The following is a 20,139-nucleotide window of genomic DNA, read 5'->3' as shown; positions in this document are numbered from 1 at the left end:
TACCGACGCCTCACACTATGGAGCAGGTGCAGTCTTGTTCCAGAAATGTCCAGAAGCATCCGGCCGAGAAAAGCGACACGTATTAGGTTACTACAGTTACACTTTTAAGCCCTCTGAAGTCAACTACGCCACTACTGAAAAGGAAGCCCTTGCAGTCCTTAAAGCAATTCAGTACTTCCGTACGTACCTAGAAGGTGCGAAGTCTACTTTGTTCACCGATCACGAGGCCCTCACTCATCTCTTGAATATGACCAAACCTAAGGGATGTATCGCGAGATAGGTGAACTACTTCCGGCAGTTCGATTTCACCATCTCCCAGAGACCTGGACCCCTTTTGACTGATGCAGACGCATTGTCTAGACTGATGATACAGGACAACAAAGAACAATAGGAAGAAATCAATGAAGTACGATTGGGGGAAGGCAGTGAACAATTGATTTTTATGGAAGGTCGTTATCAAGTCCCGCCAACGCTGGTTTCCACGATGTTTTATTTGTACCACGATAGCCCAGAATCTGGAGGACTCGATGGATTTTGGCGCACATACAACAAGCTAGTCAAGAGATTTACTTGGCCTCAAATGAAAGAAGACGTTCACGCCACATTTGTCAAGTCAACAAGGTGAAGTATAACCAGCCTACGGACGCCATGATAATACCTTTCCACTCGAACGTGCCTTTTGACGTTATACATCTGGATTTCGCCGAGCTAAATAAGGAACGAGAAGGAGTCCGAAAAACGCAAGCTTTTCTTTTGGCCATAGATGAATGCACCAGGATGGTCGCGGCACGGGCAAGAAAAGGAGGTGCGAATAGTGTCATCGCCCTCCTCGAACAGAATATGTTTAGGACAACCAGGACGATCGTATGTGACAACGGTCCAGCGTTCAAGAGAGAAAACTAGCAAGATGGGCTCCAGACCACAATATATCGAATTCTGTGCGCCATACCATCCCGCAGCGAATGCGCTTGCAGAACGTGCTATACGAGATGTGAAACAATACATCAGGATGTACGATAGTTTCCCTGGCGGATGGAAATGCTCTTTAGAAGCAGCTGTAAGACATCACAATCGCTCCTACACCAGTGGCTTGGGAAGCAGCCCGCAGTTCGCTTCTTCAGGAGAGACCCCTATTCTTCAGGCGGACCATGAGCTGGGGCTGTTAGAAAATCTCAAGAGCGTCGAGGAGAGGAAACAAAAATCGCAGGAGGAGAGGTACTGTAAACGGATGAAAAAAAATGTTTGACAAGAGACATTGCTCAGATATCCCAGACATTCAAGTCACCGACCTCGTTCTAGTTTGGAAAGGAGTAAGAGAATACAGAGCCAAATTTTATGGTCCTTACTCTACGACAAGGACAGCCACTCAGAAAAGAATATTGAAGACTGTATGGTACATTGGTGAAGGTGGCTCAGTTGAATGTGCTTCGATTGGAAACGTTTTCAAGTATTACCCCGGAGGGGTTAGCAAAAGAAACCTGGAAGGGTGAAGCGGTATGAGCGTTCGAATAGAAGATGAAGAAGCGCTGGAACCTGGGTACAGGAGAAGAGGAGAATGAAGTTAGAATAAAGGTAAACAAGATGGACGCCAGTTCCACAGCAATGCTTTACGTCTATTGTGTCCTTTAAACCTGGGAACGCTACATGCATATCTTTTATGAGATCTGCAATCTCAAATTTTGTGATAATGGCACAGTAAAGTTTCGTTCGTTCTCTGTTGTCCTCGCTTCTCAGTTGGAACTTGAAGCTTCTCGGACGATGATCGGCAGTTGTAGATCAAACGCAGGCAGGAAGCGATGAGATCAGATGTACAAGAAATATTTATAGGTAAACTTTTCTATATACATGGCAGGTAAAACAAATACATTACAAACTTGAACAATTGAGAAACAAAGTCTCACTCTTCGACTGTCTCAATGACTGTTAGAGCCCAGACTCGTTTTAACGTACATAGTACGGAGGCTCACTGATCTATCAGCAATCCTGATTTCACCCACGTCTGAGGGACAGCATGTCGTCCCGATTTTTATAGCCCAAATATACAAAGAAAAAAAGGCGGTAGGGCCGTTGGCCCGTCCCACAGGTTCAGTTGCCAATCAGAGTGAACCGTTTGTTAAGCCACAACCCACAGGGATGGGCTTACTCTTAAAAATAAACATATTGGAAAACCAAGCTCTTTTCCTTCTTCCCTAAAACACCGTTGCCCTCTCATTTCTCCGTAGTTAGTGACGGCCTCAGCAAAACACGCCAGGCCCGAACAAGTTATCGCTAGACCACCTCAAATCCCAATGGCGTCTAGGCCGCAAATGTCTCGGAAGCAGGGGCATCGACACCACGTAGTGCAGCCGCACCCAACAACAATGCTGGCGATTGCGTTCTGGACGCGTAGAAGAATAGATCCCGGCTCCGTATATACGGCACGGGGTCAAGGTTGCTAAGCCCTTCTTAACCTTGGCGGCGCCTCTAATTAGTCAGGTACTCGGGCGCCAGACCCACAATACCGTGTTCAGCGGTCCCTTTCAAGGCTGGTCTGTGTGGACTCGTGTGACCGTCGGCGGACTGCCAACACCGTGCGCACAATACCGACTTCCCGGAATCGGCACTCGCCCTCCTGGCGCCTGCCGCGATGCGTCACCCAACACCGCGCGGTCCCTGTGACCCCACATAACACAGAAACGGTTGCCCCGCTGACATGGGGGGGAAGTGCACCCCCTCTCTATACACACAGCACGTGGCCGATTCGTGACACTTAAGAACACGAACAATCAGAGCGACCTTACAGGCACCTCACGTGGAATTATTTCACGTGCCATTGGCACCTCATTACTCATTACCATAGTCTTGGTGCTCTTTCGCCATACTTGGTCCTTGCGCCAATAATATCCAATCATAAAGTAAAACAATACATTACTTCTTTGCTTTTCTTGTATTCAATATCTGGTTGCTTCATAAGGTAGTGATTATATATATATATATATATATATATATATATATATATATATATATATATATATATATATATATATATATATATATATATATACCCGCCGTGGTTGCTTAGTGGCTATGGTGTTAGGCTGCTGAGCACGAGGTCGCAGGAATACGAAAACACCCGTGTACTTAGATTCCGGTGCACGTTAAAGAACCCCAGGTGGTCAAAATTTCCGGAGTCCTCCACTACGGCGTGCCTCATAATCAGACGGTAGTTCTGGCATGTAAAACCCAAATATATATATATATATATATATATTGTAAGGAAGATGACGAACGTGCGCGCAGTCAGCAGCATCGGCAGCATCAAGCGCGCAGCAGAGGCTCGAGCTCGGGGACTGTGCTCGGTGCATCGTAGAACCAGCGGTCGCTACGAACCCCAATAAATCTCCTTTATAAGTGGTGGAGCAGTGCTGGGTAACGTTCCACTTTACCATCCTGGAACTCCGTTCTCGGACGCTACCCTCCGCCATGCCGGACGCCGACCAGCAGACTCTTCCATCGCCACCCGTCCCTTGCGCTGGCACCGTTCGCCAGCGGGAGCCTCCCATCTTCAGCGGAACCGACGACAACGACGTTGAAGAGTGGCTGTCGTCCTACGAACGGGTGAGCGTTCACAACAAATGGAATGACTCGGACAAGCTGGCTTACGTATCATTCTACCTCGCGGGCGTGGCCAGTCTCTGGTTCAGAAATCATGAAAGGGATATGCGAACGTGGTCGGCGCTCAAGACGTCGATTACAGAAGTATTTGACCGACCCGCCGTCAGGAAACTCCGAGCCGAGCAGCGTTTGCGTACACGCGCACAGGACACGGGTGAGACATTCACCAGCTATATAGAAGACGTTCTTGATTTGTGCAGGCGCGTGAACGCTGCCATTACGGAAGCGGAAAAGATCAAGCACGTGATGAAGGGAATCGACGATGACGCGTTCCAAATGCTTCTGGCCAAGGACCCGCGCACTGTTGGCGACTTCATCAGCTTGTGCCAGAGCTATGATGAATTGCGTAAGCGGCGAGCTCTGACAAGGCTACATCCCACACCAAATGCGGCATCACTCTGCAGCCTTACCACCGGCCCAGAACAAGCCTCCCTGATAACGCAAATCAAGGATTTCGTCCGCGAAGAAGTCGCACGACAGCTATCTCTGGTGTCCGTCACCCAGGAGTCTGCCAGCACTTTGCCGTCTCATATCCGTAACGTGATCCATGAGGAGGTCACGGAAGCGCTGCCGGCTGTTCACCAGCAGGATGTCGTGACTACACCAGTCACTTATGCTACGGTTGCTGCAATGGCCCCTCGCAGTGTGCCCGTGCGTCGCTTCCAGCAGCCTGTGCACCGCCCTCCCCCTCCCGTCCCCTGGACCACCACTGCCGTCGCTAACCCGTGGCGTACGCCGGACAATCCCCCTATATGCTTCGCATGTAGATGTCCCGGTCATGTCGCAAGGTTCTGCCGCCGCCGATCGCAGGCGTTCGATGACGATCGCCGAGCGCCTTATGTGCCACCTGATTCAAATGCGCCTTACGGACCCTTCGACCCATCACCAGCTCGCTCCCAGACTGATCGCCGTCCTCGCTTCGAACGCCTCCGATCACCCTCTCCACGTCGCCGATCGCTTTCCCCTATGCGTCGACGACGCGTCTCTAACGAAGAGGGAAACTAGACGACGCAGTTCCTGAGGCAAGAACAGCGCAAGTGTCGACATGCCGAAGTCCTCCTCCTTTACCTGCCAATGTCATTGATGTGTTTATCGAAGATGTCGCTACAGTCGCCTTAGTCGATACCGGTGCCGCTATTTCAGTTATGGATGCCAGGTTTTGCCGTTCGCTTCGTAAAGTGACGACGTCTCTGTCTGGATCGTCGCTCCGAACTGCGAGTGCTCAACCCATTCGCCCTACCGCTGCTTGTACTGCCCGTGTGATCATACAGGGCGTTTTGTACACGATTGAATTCATAGTTCTTTCATCGTGCTCCCAAGCCGTTATTCTAGGATGGAATTTTCTCGCACGCCACAATGCCATCATCAATTGCGCTCGGGCTGAGATTGAACTTTTCCACCTTGGTGACCTGGCCTCGGTCGATGCTCATCCTGCCGCAAAAATTGTTGTGACAGAAGACACCTGTATCCCCCCGTGCTCGTCAGCATTCGTACCAGTCTTCTGTAGTAGCACATCCGACGGGACAGTCTTCTTCATGCCCTCTCATAACTTTGTTACCCGAAAAGCGCTTCCTTTGCCCTTTGCAGCTCTTGACCTTGTCGCCGGTGTGAGCACGATGCCCATTTACAATCATCTTTCATCGCCGTTATCACTGCTCCGCCGCGAATGCCTTGGTTACGTCGAGTCGGTCGATTCCACACGAATTGTCTCCGTCCTCGACGAAGTGTCTTCTACTGCCGCCCATGAACTGAGTGCCCTCTCCGTACCACACTCAACATCGACTGGTGTGTTCAGCCCATTCATCGCCGAAGATCTGACACCTTCGCAGCGATCTCAACTTGTCGCAATCCTTCAGCAATTCCGCCTTTCTTTCGACGTTGCGCAAACCTCTCTTGGCCGTGCATCGACAGTCAAGCATTATATCGACACTGGCACTCACTCACCCCTGCGACAAAGACCATATCGCGTGTCCGCTACGGAACGTCGCGTCATTACAGACCAGGTCGATGACATGCTCCGTCGAGGTGTCATTCAACCTTCCCAAAGCCCATGGGCCTCTCCCGTGGTCCTCGTCACAAAGAAAGACGGTTCCATCCGCTTCTGTGTTGACTTTCGACGGTTGAACAAGATCACGCTGAAGGACGTCTCCCCATTACCACGCATCGATGATGCTCTGGACTGTTTGCATGGAGCCGAGTTCTTTTCTTCGCTGGATTTGCGGTCAGGCTACTGGCAGGTTCCGATGGCAGAGGCCGATCGCCCGAAAACTGCCTTTGTTACACCAGACGGCTTGTATGAATTCACCGTCATGCCTTTCGGACTTTGCAACGCACCTGCTACGTTCGAAAGAATGATGGATAATGTTCTGCGTGGCCTCAAATGGAAGATGTCTTTGCTATCTTGACGACATTGTGGTGTTCGCCCCTGATTTCCCAACACACCTGCTCCGCCTCCAGCACGTACTCACTTGCTTGACCAACGCCGGGTTGCAACTAACTTGAAGAACTGTCGATTTGCTGTTCGTCAGCTAATAATTTTAGGCCATGTCGTGTCAAAGGAGGGCATTCGCCCGGATCCCGAGAAGCTACGTGCTGTTACTGCGTTCCCAAAACCTACTACTATGAAAGAGCTACACAGTTTTATCGGCCTCTGCTCTTACGTCCGGCGATTCGTTCGAAACTTTGCGCCAATTATATCGCCCCTCACGCAGCTCCTTGGTGGCGCTAGAGATCTCTCATCATGGTCTCCAGAGTGTGACGACGCCTTCACAACCTTGCGCCGTCTTCTCACGACGCCACCCATTCTTCGCCATTTTGACCCACAAGCGCCAACCGAAATCCACACCGATGCAAGCGGTGTAGGCCTTGGCGCTGTGTTGGCACAGCGTCAACCTGGCCATCCAGAATACGTCATCGCACACGCAAGTCGCACGTTAACCAAAGCGGAGACCAATTACAGCGTTACAGAAAAGGAGTGTTTGGCCATTGTGTGGGCGCTTGGCAAGTTTCGCCCATATTTATGCGGCCAATCTTTTGACGTAGTGACCGACCACCACGCGCTATGTTGGCTGTCGACGCTCAAAGATCCATCGGGCCACCTTGCCCGCTGGGCATTGCGAATCCAAGAATACGACATCCGCGTGGTGTACCGTTCCGGGCGAAAGCACTCCGACGCTGACGCGCTATCCCGATCACCGCTTCCCCCGAAGGCCAGTCACGACTCCCCCTGCGAGTGCACATTATCCTCTCTAGACATTGACACTATCGCTGCTGCACAGCGTAATGATCCCTGGACTACATCTCTGCTCGACCTTCTCTCGGATACGTCGAAAGTTCCAGCGTCACGTACGCTTCGGCTCAAGTGCCTCATTTTGCGATTCACGACCAGCTACTATATCGACGCAAAAATGCCCCAGAGGGACGCACCTGGTTACTCGTCATTCCGAGAATCTTGCGATCAGAGCTCTGCTTCTCGTTCCACGTCGACCCTCAGTGTGGCCGTGCGGGAGTCTTCAAGACCTACGAAAGATTTCGACACCGCTATTACTGGCGGGGAATGTATAATTTCGTTCGAAAGTTCGTCCGCTCTTGTCACGAGTGCCAACACCGGAAAGCGCCACCGCACAACTCCGCCGGTGAACTCCAGCCTTTACGATGCCCATCCCGACCCTTTGATCGCGTGGGCATAGATCTCTACGGGCCACTTCCGTTGACTCCTGCCGGCAGCAGGTGGATAATCGCTGCAGTAGACTACTTAACCCGTTATTCGGAGACTGCTGCTCTACCAAATGCTACAGCGCAGGAGGTCGCCAATTTCCTACTTCGCCGTTTTATCCTTCGTCATGGAGGTCCACGTGAACTTTTAAGCGATAGAGGCCGCGCCTTCTTATCTGAAGTCATCGAACAACTGCTTGCTGAATGCGCTATTGTTCATCGTAAATGCACTGCTTATCACCCACAGGCTAACGGTACCACGGAAAGCTTTAATCGAACTCTTGGTGACATGCTCGCCATGTATGTCTCACCTTATCACTCCAATTGGAACCTAGTTCTTCCGTTTGTCACCTACGCCTACAACACCGCGACTCAGGCCACTACCGGATTCTCACCCTTTTACCTTCTTTACGGCCGTCATCCTTCGCACACCATCGACACCATTTTGCCCTACCGGCCGGACCCATCCGAATGCCTGCCGATCTCAGAAGCTGCCAGACAAGCAGAGGAATGTCGCCAGCTTGCCCGCCGATTCACCTCGGACGACCAGAACCGCCAAAAAGCCGTTCACGATGCCCAGAACTCGACTCCCACTTTTCTCCCGGGCACTCTCGTCTGGTTGTTAGTGCCACACCGCACGCCTGGGCTCGCTTCAAAACTCCTTCCGAAGTACGACGGTCCATACTGCGTTCTCGAGAGAACATCACCCGCTAATTACCTGGTTGAGCCGCTAACGCCGCCGTCCGACATGCGACGTCGTAACCGCGAAGTCGTTCACGTTCAGCGTCTCAAGCCGTATCACAATTCTACCATCCTTCCAGAAAATTAAGTCGCTAGGATGGCTCCTTTATTTCCGCGGGGCCATTGTAAAGAAGATAACCAACGTGCGCACAGAGCCAGCAGCATCGGCAGCATCAAGCGCGCAGCAGAGGCTCGAGCTCGGGGACTGCTCGCTGCATCGTAGAACCGGCGGTCGCTACGAACCCCAATAAACCTCCTTTATAAGATATATATATATATATATACCGTACTTACTCGAATGTGACGCGAGATGAATGGGAAGCGAAATGGTACGTTTACTCAAGGAATCAATCAGGAAATGAGTTCCCTTCACTTATCGTCGTCTGAGAAGGAAATGGAGCTTTCCTAGAGCGTATTCCAGGGGGATAACTTTAGGAGTTTGTTTCACGAAATTTCACGTGACTCGGAGTCGAAAGTGTTCCCGACAAATGTTTCTGGCGCAGTGGCAAGCTCCGTATCAGTGCCAAAAGCGCTGTCGGCCGTTCACTTCGAGGGGTCCGATGACAAACGAGCCAAGTCTCGCGAAAGCGAAACTATTTCCGAAAGTGTGATCGCCCGAGAATCAAATCCTCCGTGCTTTCAAGCTGGCTTGAAATTAGGTAGTTCTTAAAAGACCGCACGACCATTTGATTCGGGGACAGTACCAAGCATGTACGGGGCCCTTCTGACCGGCATCGCAATGGGCTGGTCAGAAGGTCCTCCCATTGGCGCCACCATCCGAGACTCGTCAAGTCATTGACGGCGAGCCGCCGAGATGTGGCGGAGATTACCATCTCCTCGGCTGTCAAACTTACTCATCTCTCGAAGCGGCCGTCATGCCGAACGCTCTGCGTCGGCATAGCGTTGCGAATTAACGTAGTCGAAGCGCGAAAGGGCGCAGGGTAATGAAGCACATCTGCAGTGCACAAGTGCGCAGCAAAGGCCTGACACCGGCAAAAAATGCCGGAGCGAGTGGGGCTATACTAAGCTAGGTACAACCAAATTAGGAAGGCCCAATAAGATTCAACAGACACTCCCTCACCAGAACAGGAATTGGCCTCCCTGGTGCAGTATTCGGCCAGTACCTCCCGAATGATTCCTACAGTTAGCCCATGGCCCTCAGTCCCCAGCAGCTGCGGAGCACTTGAGCGAGGCGGCGGTCAGACCTGTAACGCAGCAGTGGGTGCTAAGAATCTCTGGGTCCGGAGAGGCTGCCAATGAAAAGTGACCCTGTGAGCCTTTAATTGCCCAACTCTGTCGAGTGAGGCTAGCTTAGCAGGACCCTTTGCGGAACTATCAGACATGGTTTGGGATATCACCAGCCTTAGTGAGATTAGAAGAACTGGTGAGGCATATACATTGCTGAATAATGGCCATGTCCTCTGCTATAGAGGTCTCCCAGATAAGAAGCAATACGGGTGGGATTCCTAATCCATAAGGACATAGAAGGGCAACATTGACGAATTCTACGGCATTAATGAGAGGGTAGCTGGAGTCGTAATCAAACTTAATAAGAGGTATATATTAAAGGTATTACAAGCCTACGCTCCAACATCCACTCACGATGATGATGAACTGTCAAAACCGATCAAGAAGGCGAAAATACGTTATATTCAAAACTATAATGTGAGAGAGACTGAAGAAGCCATAAAAATGGACGGAGCCTGAAATCAGTGAGAAGCAAACTTGGCATAGGTCAAGCCATGATGTATGCACTGAAAGATAAACAGGGTGTCATCAGCAATATTGAAGACATACTAAATTAGCGCAAGAATTCTATACTGATCTGTGCAGTACCCAGATAAGTCAGGATACCTCAATTAGAAACAGTAATGAACAGGATACAGAAACTCCTCCTATAACTAGCGATGAGGTCAGAGGTGCCTTGCAAGACATGAAACGAGGAAGAGCGGAAGGCGAAGATGGAGTAACAGTCGATTTAATCAAACATGGTGGAGACATAATGCTTGGAAAACTGGCGGCTCTTTATACCACTGCAGGGGTCCCAAAAACTGGTAGAATGGAACATTATACTAATCCACAAAAAGAAGGACGTTGAAGAATTCAAAAATTATAGACCTATTAGCTTACTCCCAGTATTATAAATATTTACCAAAATAATCTCCAATAGAATAAGGGTGACACTGGACTTCAGTCAATCAAGGGAACAGGCGGGCTTCAGGAAGGGATACTCTACAATGGATCACATCCATGTCATTAATCAGGTTATCGAGAAATACGCAGAGTACAATAAGCTTCTCTTTATGGATTTCATAGATTACGAAAAGGCATTTGATTCAGTAGAGATACCAGCACACATAGAGGCATTACGTAATCAAGGAGTACAGGCCGCTTACGTAAATACCTTGGAAAATGTCTACAGAGGTTCTACAGCTAACTTAATTCTACGCAAGAAAAGAAGGAAGATACCTATAAAGAAAGGGGTCCGACAGGGAGACGCAATTTCTCCAATGCTATTCACTGCGTGCTTGGAAAAAATATTCAAGCTATTAAAATGGGAAGGATCGACGGCGAATATCTCAGCAACCTTCGCTTTGCCGATGACATAGTTCTATTCAGTAACAATGCAGACGAATTACAACAATGGTTCAGGACCTTAATAGACAGAGTGTGAGTGTGGGGGTTGAAGTTTAATATGCAGAAGACAAAGATAATGATTAAAGGGAAGCTGAAAGGTTTTCCAGAAAAAATGAGTGAAGAGCAGTACGCCGTGGTTTTCAACCCTCTGAATTCGAATATCGCATCGAAATTGAGTGAAAGAAAGCGCAAAGATATTTTATTTTCACGAAAAGTGCAGCAGCAGACACGCCCAGCTCGCGCGCCTCGTTTCCGCCTGTGATTATTGGTCGGGCGCCTCGTGACGTCAACAATGGTGTTCGTCCGGACCGACTGCTGCCGCTACACACGAAGCACGGTGCAAAGTAGTTTGGTGGTGTTCTGCTGAGACGGTCATGGAAATTTTCGAGAGCTTACGTTTCCCTGAGGCGTTCGGCGTTAAGTCCAAACTCTACGAGAGCGATTTTGCGCGCGACGGTGACGGGCGACGGCTTCGAGCGACAAAACGGGCCGTCGCTTGAACAAATCGCTCGGTGTTGTCGCTCGATCGCTCGTTTCTAGAAATCTAGAACTCGTCGCTCGTCGCCCGGAAATGCTATGAGCGACTAGCCAATTGTGCGAAGCCGAAACTGGATGTACATAACTCAAATCTTGCTGTTTGTCGTACGGAACGAGCAAACTATTGAATTTTACACGTGCAAGAATAAGAACCTAGTGCAAGACCTTCAGAAATATTTTATGCTCCTTCTTCAATAAAATACATCAACTTAAATTGATAAAGCATGCGTCACGCTAGTTTCGGCGCGTATATTGCTACCCTCATTCCGGGAAGTCGTCCCTCAAAGCCGTCGCTCGCGTGGAGTTCGGCTTGCAGACGACGAGTGAACGCGACAACCATCGCCTCCCTTGTAGCGCTGTCGCTGTCGCGTGCAAGATCACTTGTAAGGGGTTTATACTTGTACATACTACACGTACGTACATACTTGTACATACTACATGTCCGAGCCGATTGCGAAGAGCCAGCCTCTCCAAGAAGCAAAAAATGCTGGTGCAAGCACTGCTTTCCACGCGAACGAAGGCGAAGTGTTAGCATCTCCTTGTGTTGGAAATGTTCTTTGGCGAGTATGTTTTTTGCTAAGGTGCATTCAGCGTTCCAGTGAGTACGTTTCCGGGCAAACAACTGTAGTGTTATGTTCCTGCATGCCTCCTCGTAGAACGTAAGCGGTTATGCGATCTTCAGCATTTGTGCGCTGCCCCAAAGCTGTCGGCAATCTACACAGACGGTTTAAACGCGGGAAAAGTTTACCGGCTGTTGTAGCACGTGTAGTATAGAACCTTCATCAGCGCGCCATCCGCACGCTACTCGTAACCGGAGCCGTAAAGGCGGCGAATTCCGTCGGCTACGTGAGACGGCCGATTTCTTTCTGTGCGCGAGAGAAGGGGGAGCGCAGCGTCTTGGCGTGAGCAGGCTTTCCAACACATGCAAACTTTACGCTTGCACTGCGTTATGGTAGCTGCATGCAGGCTGTTTCACAACACACGTGCGAATAGAAAATTCGCGGCGCTTGGCGATGAAACCTGCGTCAAGGGTGGGCGATAAACATGCACCTTCCGTTCAGCGTGCTAACTATTTTTTTTTTAGGAGAACCCAAAGCACGCATTATTGATAAACTCCGGTAGTAATCGTCACGGAAGTGGTTAGAGCACAACACTTGTTCTTGAGCGCTTGAAGTTGTTTCGCTTCACAGCAGCATCCCACTTAGCTGAAAGCTTCTTGTCTTGCAGGAACTAATGGAACATCGGAACATCGTCGCGGCCGCTGGTGTTCGTGCAAGCGTAGGCTGCACAGAACGCCGGCATGATCGGCCTTCAAGTTCAATTGATGCTGCGCACGTCAACTATACCACTCCTATATACACACAAATAAAGGAATGTAGGGTCGAGCGAAGCAGATTAGGACGGCCCGCACGCAGAAATAAGCCCGGTCAGGCACGGTCGCGGAGGCTGCGAAGGAGCGGAACACCAGTGTTGACGTCACTACGCCGCCGTTTCCGGTCTCCGCTCGCATCGTGAGCGTCAGCAGCAGCGCGCGGCGCTCGACGGGGGGCGGAGCTACAGCGCAATTTTAACCGACGATTGCGTCGCTCCTAAGTGAGAAATCCCCCCCAAAATTTTACCTTCATGGTTTATAAGGTTCCCGTATCCGTATATGAGCGTCTTATTGAATTCTACATACTCTTCAGCTTCCCTTTAATAGCCGGGCAAGGGAACAAGAGTTCAAGATCGGCAGTCAGCCTCTAGAGTTTGTAAAGGAGTAGAATTGCCTAGGTCAATTAATCACAGGGAACCCTGATCATGAGGAGCAAATTCATAGATGAATGAAAATGAGTTAGATCACATACGGCAGACATTGTCTGCTCCTGACTGGAAGCTTACCATTATCATTGAAAATGAAGGTGTACAATCAGTGCATTTTACCAGTGCTGACATACAGGGCAGAGACTTGGTGACTGACAAAGAAGCTTGAGAACAAGTTAAGAACCGCGCAACAAGCGATGGAACAAAGATTGCTAGGCATAACGTTAAGAGACAAAAAGAGAGTGGTTTGGATGAGAGAGCAAACGGGTGTAGCCGATATTGTAATTGACATTAAGAGAAAAAATGGAGCTGGGCAGGTCATGTGATGCGCCAGTTCGATAATCGTTGGACAACTAGGGTTACAAAATGGGTACCAAGAGAACGGAAGCGCTGTAGAGGACGGCGGAAGACAGGGTGGAGCGATGAATTTAGGAAATTCGCAGGCGCTAGTTGGAATCGGTTGGCGCAGGACAGAGGTAATTGGAGATCGCAGGGAGAGGCCTTCATCATGCAGTGGACATAAAACAGGCTGATGATAATGAAGATGAATGAAGCAACGTAAACGTAGCACCATTCACAAGCACAGCGAAAATGCCGTCGATCCCAACAAAAAAGAAACTGACTTCGGTCAACTTAGCTATGGATTGAACCGTTACGTAAAGGTAGATTTTTTTTATTTATTTATTTATTTATTGGTACCTCAAATACCCCATTTGGGGTTTTACATGAGGGGTGGGCATATTTAGATAATATTTTCAATGAATGCCTTGAACGATGAATGACTGGAGTGGTGCACCGCTTCAGCAGGTAGATGATTCCAGTCTTTCGCTGTTTGAATGAAGAAACAGTTAAGATGAGCGAAGATGAGCAGGTGTTGCCAACGTAACCTTAAAAACTGCGGAATTTAGAATACTTGTTTTAAAATGGTACATTCTGCCATTATTCAAATTCTAGGGTCAGGTTCAAACAACGAAAATCATGAAAAAACTCACGTCACAATTGAGTAAATACGGTATATCAGATGTTTTTCAGCTTCACAAATTTTTAAAACTTACCTGTGGCAGGTGACACAATTCTAACCATTGAACTAAATTACTTCATGAGGCGAACATCACTACCACGAGCAACCAAATACCTAGTTGACTAAATAACAACATGTCACTAATAAAGGTTTTAGTTATTCATTTACAGCAATATTGCAATTGACAAATTATTGCGATTTTTACAAGGCACAGTGAAGTTATGTAAATATTCAATAAAGCAGTTTGATTTTCAGTAGAAGTAATGTCCGCTTCATCGAACAATTCAGATTTAGGATAGGAATACTGCTATGAACAGTGAAGAGGTGATTTACCAACTGCATACAGCGAGAAGAACTGCTGGTATATATATATATATATATATATATATATATATATATATATATATATATGTGTGTGTGTGTGTGTGTGTGTGTGTGTGTGTGTGTGTTGTATGCAAAAACAGATCAGTTCTATGTCCTCTCGCAGGCTACTTCAGGGACAGAAGAGGTGCCTACGACATTCTCTTTCTCATCTGTGGATCCCTTACAGTGGTGGCTGCTCTTATGTGGAGCCTTGTTTTCTTGCTAGAAGCAAGACAAGAAAGAAAGAAGGCGTCCCAGCAGTGTGCGTCAGCCGAGAATGGAGTCGAAATTACACATATGTGAAGCTCAATTAATGTCACTCTATTAACACCCGCCAAGGATACTCCAGCGTAGCGTGGCGGTGACACCACCACCATCGCCATCACCACCAAACACCATTACCACAATTTTCTTCTCAAAGCCTAAACATAAAAAACTCAACTACGCCCTAACGAATATGTTTTTACAGTTTCCAAAAAAAAGTTTTCAAAAGAAGATCGTTTTCTGTTACGAGTTTCTAAATGAATATAGCTCTGGAAAATCAGCTGCCATAGAAAAGGTACGACTGCCAATAGAATTGAACGTCTTACATGAGAACTGTGATGGCCACGTAACGCTTTCATTCATTACCGAGCAAAGGGAACACACCCAACCCTGCTGTAAAGGATGGCGACGCGAGGCAGGAAGGTTGAGAGCAGACACATGCGAAAACATCCGGTCCCGTTGGAAACGAATACGGCTGCCATGATGTGTGGTCTTCGGGCCTCTAGCGTTTGAATGGGCGCTACACCTCCTTCTGGCTCTGGTCACGTCGACGATGTGTACAGCGGTTGGGCAGTCACATTGTTAACAATAATCAGTTTTATGTGCCCCTGCATTCCGCGATGTCCAGCACGTGTTGCCAATTTGCCGGTGCAGGCTTCGGAGAATGCTGCGGCGAAGATAGCGGACACGTTCTTCGTCATACGAAGCGAGGGGCAACATTTTGGGCAGGGGCCCATTCTTTCCTTTTTTTTCGGTCAATGTTCTAGACAATGAGGGTAGAGTAATGTCCATGTATATACCTGGTCCCACTTTACCCAATCAGGTCGCCGGCCTGTTGTGATTCTTGCGAGGTGGTTTCGGGAGAGAAAACAACGTTTAAGACCGAGCTTCTGACCCCTTACGAGTGTTCTGGACGTAGGAGCACAGATCTGCACTGTTAGCTATGCAAAATTTAATGTGTATGTTCCAAAGCCATTCAGTGCCTGCAAATACTTTGTATATAACGCCTGGTTTATTTCTTTGTATAAGTGTGTGTGGCGTCCCATCTCTCATGATGGTAAAAAGCAAGGAAGGCAGCGGTAGCAATTGAAGACAACACCAGTTTCTGCGTGAATTAAGCGGGCTATGTCGGCTTGAAAACAACTGTCAGGGGCGAAGAAACTTTAGTCATGCACACGCTGCCGATCTCGCGCACGTGCACTCTTACCTCGCGTTAAACGATAGCTCGTGTCATCGTGTAATGTCTTTCAATGTGCTTGCTCCTCTAGTTATGCTCTGGCGCTGCAGTGACTGAACCTCTTAATCGCCATGAGCACAAAGTTCCTTTAGGCGCACTGTGCATATGTTAGCCTACATGCTTGTCTATGCGCAGATATAGACTATGTGGACAGTTAGGCCTTGCTGCTACCTGTTAGTCAAAAGCGTTTGTCAAACACATCGTTCAGACGGAAACAAATTAAACAGGTATTCACTTTCAATGGAACTGAAGAAGCTCCACTTAAAACAGCTTCTGCACACACCCCGCGTCGCACGGCTCGCAAGCCGCGCTGATATCTGGCACGGGGGTCGGCGCATACAAGTGCGCACATCTTATCACCAGCTATCGTCCCGACACGTGGCCTCGACGAAAAACCTGCAAGTGTTATAACACAAGGATAACACAGTCGACATACATTGAAATGTATCCGGCCAAAAGCTAGTGGAAGAGACCACGAGGTCATAGGTTGCTGAGTTGATGTAATGTCGTTATTTTCCTCTTTTTGGCGAAGTTTGTGCCATTTACTTTCCCACATTTATTGTTGCGCTTCATGCTATAGATTATTTTCCTGTGTTTTACTTCCGTTCGCGATTGCAGTACTTACAAAATTGTTAAAGTGTATACTTTGTAGTTCTAGTATTGCAGTACGTATTCTAGTTGCATATCTGCCAATTCTCCCGAATTTTTCGTCAAGGTCACCCAACTGAAGCTGCTTGTACGATTTTACGAATGTTGCGTGAAGTTGTATGAAAACTAACTTTGTTTCGCCTAAAGGCTTTAAAGGTGTTGAGAGAACGTGGCGGAACAAAATTGCAAAAAATCTACGCGGGAAATATACTCTGATGGTACCTGCGTCGAATTCCATTCAGAGATGTTCCTGCAGGCCAAATTGTCAGCACCAGCAGCAGAGTTGCTGACAGAACCAGTAAAAAATGTGAGCACCTGCTGTTGCAAGCTTGCTGTTGCGCTGGTTCTTAAGGTAAATAAACGTTGATCAAGTATGTGTGCATTCTCTAAAATGAGGCGTGAGCTCAGAGCAAACCTAAATGCGTGTTACACGATAAATGATACTCACTTAAAGGGACACTAAAGGTTACCTGAAAGTCAAGTTAAAGTGATAAAGCAATGCTCTAGAACGTCAAAGACGTCAATATAATCGCGAACAGAGCTTTAGTAACCGATAAATTGAGGTAAATGCACGACACGATTTGAGACCCCCCAGCGACATTCCGGTACTAGCCCGATGACGAAAGCACTCCTCATCATAATTTATGTCACTAGTACTCAACTACTCGTATTAAAAAGATAATTTCATTAGATTATAAGACGGAAGAAAATGCTACTTGTCTACTTCTATTCGATTTTAAGGAAAAGAAATAACATTTTGACGTTACCCTTGAGTAGTATGGGGGATCGAAAGGTTTCGTTTTCGCTCGACTCTGCGCGCTCGACTTTGCGCCGCGCGCGCTTTGGAGTTTCAGTTGTTTCTTTATCGCGTCGTGCTGCAGTGGTCCTGCTGGCTCGCGAAACTTACATTTGGAACAAGCAGCGAGAATGCCACGTCCATGTGATGTTGTGGGATGCGCGAACGGTCCGCGGAACTTGGCCAAGGGCAGATGCAGCGGTGAATCCAACGTTACTTATCACTGTGTGCCAACGAGTGAACCTCTCCGTTCGAAGTGGTTAAGTGCCATACCTCTGCCACAGCGCGCTGGTAAAAAGCTGAAAAATCACGTAGTGTGCTCGCTGCACTTTCGTCCAGAGGATTACGAGTTCAACGCCGACTTACTGAAGTCGCGTGAAGTGCCTTTCAAAGCAGGCCGTCGTCGTAGTAGTACGCAATGACGCCGGCAGCGCGAGCCCTCAACAGCAGGTCACGTTCATCAGTGCTTAAATCGCTGAACTCGAGCCCAGCATCGCGAGCTAATGTGTCGTTGTCAGGGTCATCCATTGCAACGAGCGTCGAAGTTGGCGTCATAAAATAAAGAACCAGCTTATCGTCGTGCGCTTTCCCTTCCGCTAGCCACCATAGTTCCGCTTTCGCGCTGCTGTCGGCTCTGTCTTGGCTCTGTTTCTGGCCGTAGCGCCTTCTGCGGGAGCCGTTTTACTAACCGACGGCGCAACGTCACTAAGAGACCATGACGTCAATACTCCTCGATCGGAGGGCGGGTGATTTGAACTGCGCTAGAGGTACGCGGACGCTTCAGAACGCATTTTTTCTTAAAATAAGTCTCTTTTTCGCACGAAACAAGCGTTTCGAGGTTTCTGGGATGGTATTTCAACAGTCCACGTTGACTTAATATTAACCTTTAGTGTCCCTTTAATGTACCGACGACGCCTTGACCAATGGAAGCACGTGTGCTGCTGTGCCTGACAATGCTGTGCCTTACAGCACTGCTGGTGAACCAATGTGCATTTTCGGTTTAAGTGAGTGTGTACATATATGTATACAAAAAAGATGTGTATATGAATATGTATATAGAAATAAAGATAGAACGTTGGGCGTTCTAAACTTGTTCATATCAGAACTCTGACTCGTTACTTCCATCATTATGTTCATCACTATAATCATGATAATAGTTATCAGAATACATAAAACTTGTAACACCAATTACACACCCTTAATAAGATACATTTGTAATTGCAGCAGTGTTGCCAATCTTGTACGGTACGAAGGATAGATGTGCCGCATATTTTTCTAGAGTGTTCTTGTGCGAGAACTATACCAAGGCAGTAGTAAGTCATTGGGTTTATTGTCCTTTCTGCTTTGCTTCCTTTGTATGCCGAAGCAACTTGTCCACAAACACTTGTAAGAAAATTATCATTCTTGCACGATTGCAAATGATGTCACATGTACCTGCATATTTAGGAATTACATTTCTTCAGCAGAGTAGTGTTCTGAGATTATTCTACATCTAACGGCATATCTTTCTTCCTTCTTTAACTTATTGAAAGTTTCAGCGTCTTTCTGCCAGTCAGAGGAAACACACCATGTAATTAGATACGAGAGTTTTGAATGAATTGCTCGTCTCATCGACTCAGTAGGAAAAAAAAAAGCTGCTTGCAATATCTGTTGGTATTGAACAACCGTAATTCCTAAGCCACTTGAAATATTTTACCGCACAGGAAAATGGAGAATTTATTTTTATTAAACCGAAGCTTTTTTTGCGTTTTTCTTCGACTTTCTCACTGCTGTTGCTGCGGCTGTCCGGCACACCGCGTCGGGGGGTGGTTCAGAGCGCGTGTATACATGGAAGGAGAAGAAAAGAGACGCGACGAACTACTGTGGACCGCACCGCGTCGAATGTGCACAATACCTTCTGGAGCTCCCTCGTCGTCGCCGATTTAGCTTCTTGCCAGGTGTAATTATCCGTGACCCTCCAAAAGCGCTTGCCTTTTTCATCGCCATCATGAGCCTGGCTATGCCCACTGCAGGGCAAAGGCCTCTCCCATACTTCTCAAACTACCCCGGTCATGTGGTATTTGTGGCCATGTTGTCCCTAGACACTTCTTAATCTCATCCGTCCACCTAACTTTCTGCCGCCCTCTGTTACATTTCCCTTCTCTTGTAATCCAGTCCGTAATCCTTAATGACCATTGGTTATCTTCCTTCCTCATTACATGCCTTGTCCATGCCCATTTCTTTTCCTTGATTTCAACTAGGATATTCTATACCTCGCGTTTGTTCCCTCACCCAATCTGCTCTCTTCTTATCCCCTCAACGTTACACCCATCATTCTTCTTTCCATAGCTCGTTGCGTCATCCTTAATTTAGGTAGAACCCTTTTCGTAAGCCTCCAGGTTTCTGCCACGTAGCTGAGTACTGACAAGACACAGCTGTTATACACTTTTCTCTTGAGGGATAATGGCAACTTGGTGTTCATGATCTGAGAATGCCTGCCAAACGCACCCCAGCCCATTCTTATTCTTCTGATTATTTCAGTCTCATGATCCGGATCCGATGTCACAACCTGCCCTAAGCAGATGTATTCCCTTACCACTTCCAGTGCCTCGCTACCTATCGTAAACTGCTGTTCTCTTCCGAGACTGTTAAGCATTACTTCAGTTTTCTGCAGATTAATTTTTACACCCTCCCTTCTGCTTTGCCTGTCTAGCATGCATTGCAATTGGTCCCCTGAGTTACTAAGCA

General features: G+C 48.0%; 1 protein-coding gene across 1 annotated transcript in view; it reads left to right on the top strand.

The window, feature by feature from the left end:
* Nucleotides 1–18,509, top strand: part of LOC126536072 (monocarboxylate transporter 12-like) — a 225,900-nt gene extending 207,391 nt beyond the window's left edge. Inside the window, exon 6 of the mRNA XM_050182963.3 lies at nt 14,592–18,509. Within this exon, the coding sequence (XP_050038920.1) occupies nt 14,592–14,770 (179 nt within the window). The 3' untranslated portion in view covers nt 14,771–18,509. The remainder of the gene's footprint in view (nt 1–14,591) is intronic.
* The last annotated feature ends 1,630 nt before the right edge of the window (nt 18,510–20,139 follow it).

The sequence above is a fragment of the Dermacentor andersoni genome, chromosome 3 (assembly GCF_023375885.2).
Source record: "Dermacentor andersoni chromosome 3, qqDerAnde1_hic_scaffold, whole genome shotgun sequence".
In the NCBI taxonomy this organism is placed as follows: domain Eukaryota; kingdom Metazoa; phylum Arthropoda; class Arachnida; order Ixodida; family Ixodidae; genus Dermacentor; species Dermacentor andersoni.
The sequence above is the reverse complement of the archived record's forward strand: the minus strand, read 5'-3'. Positions and strand labels throughout refer to the sequence as shown.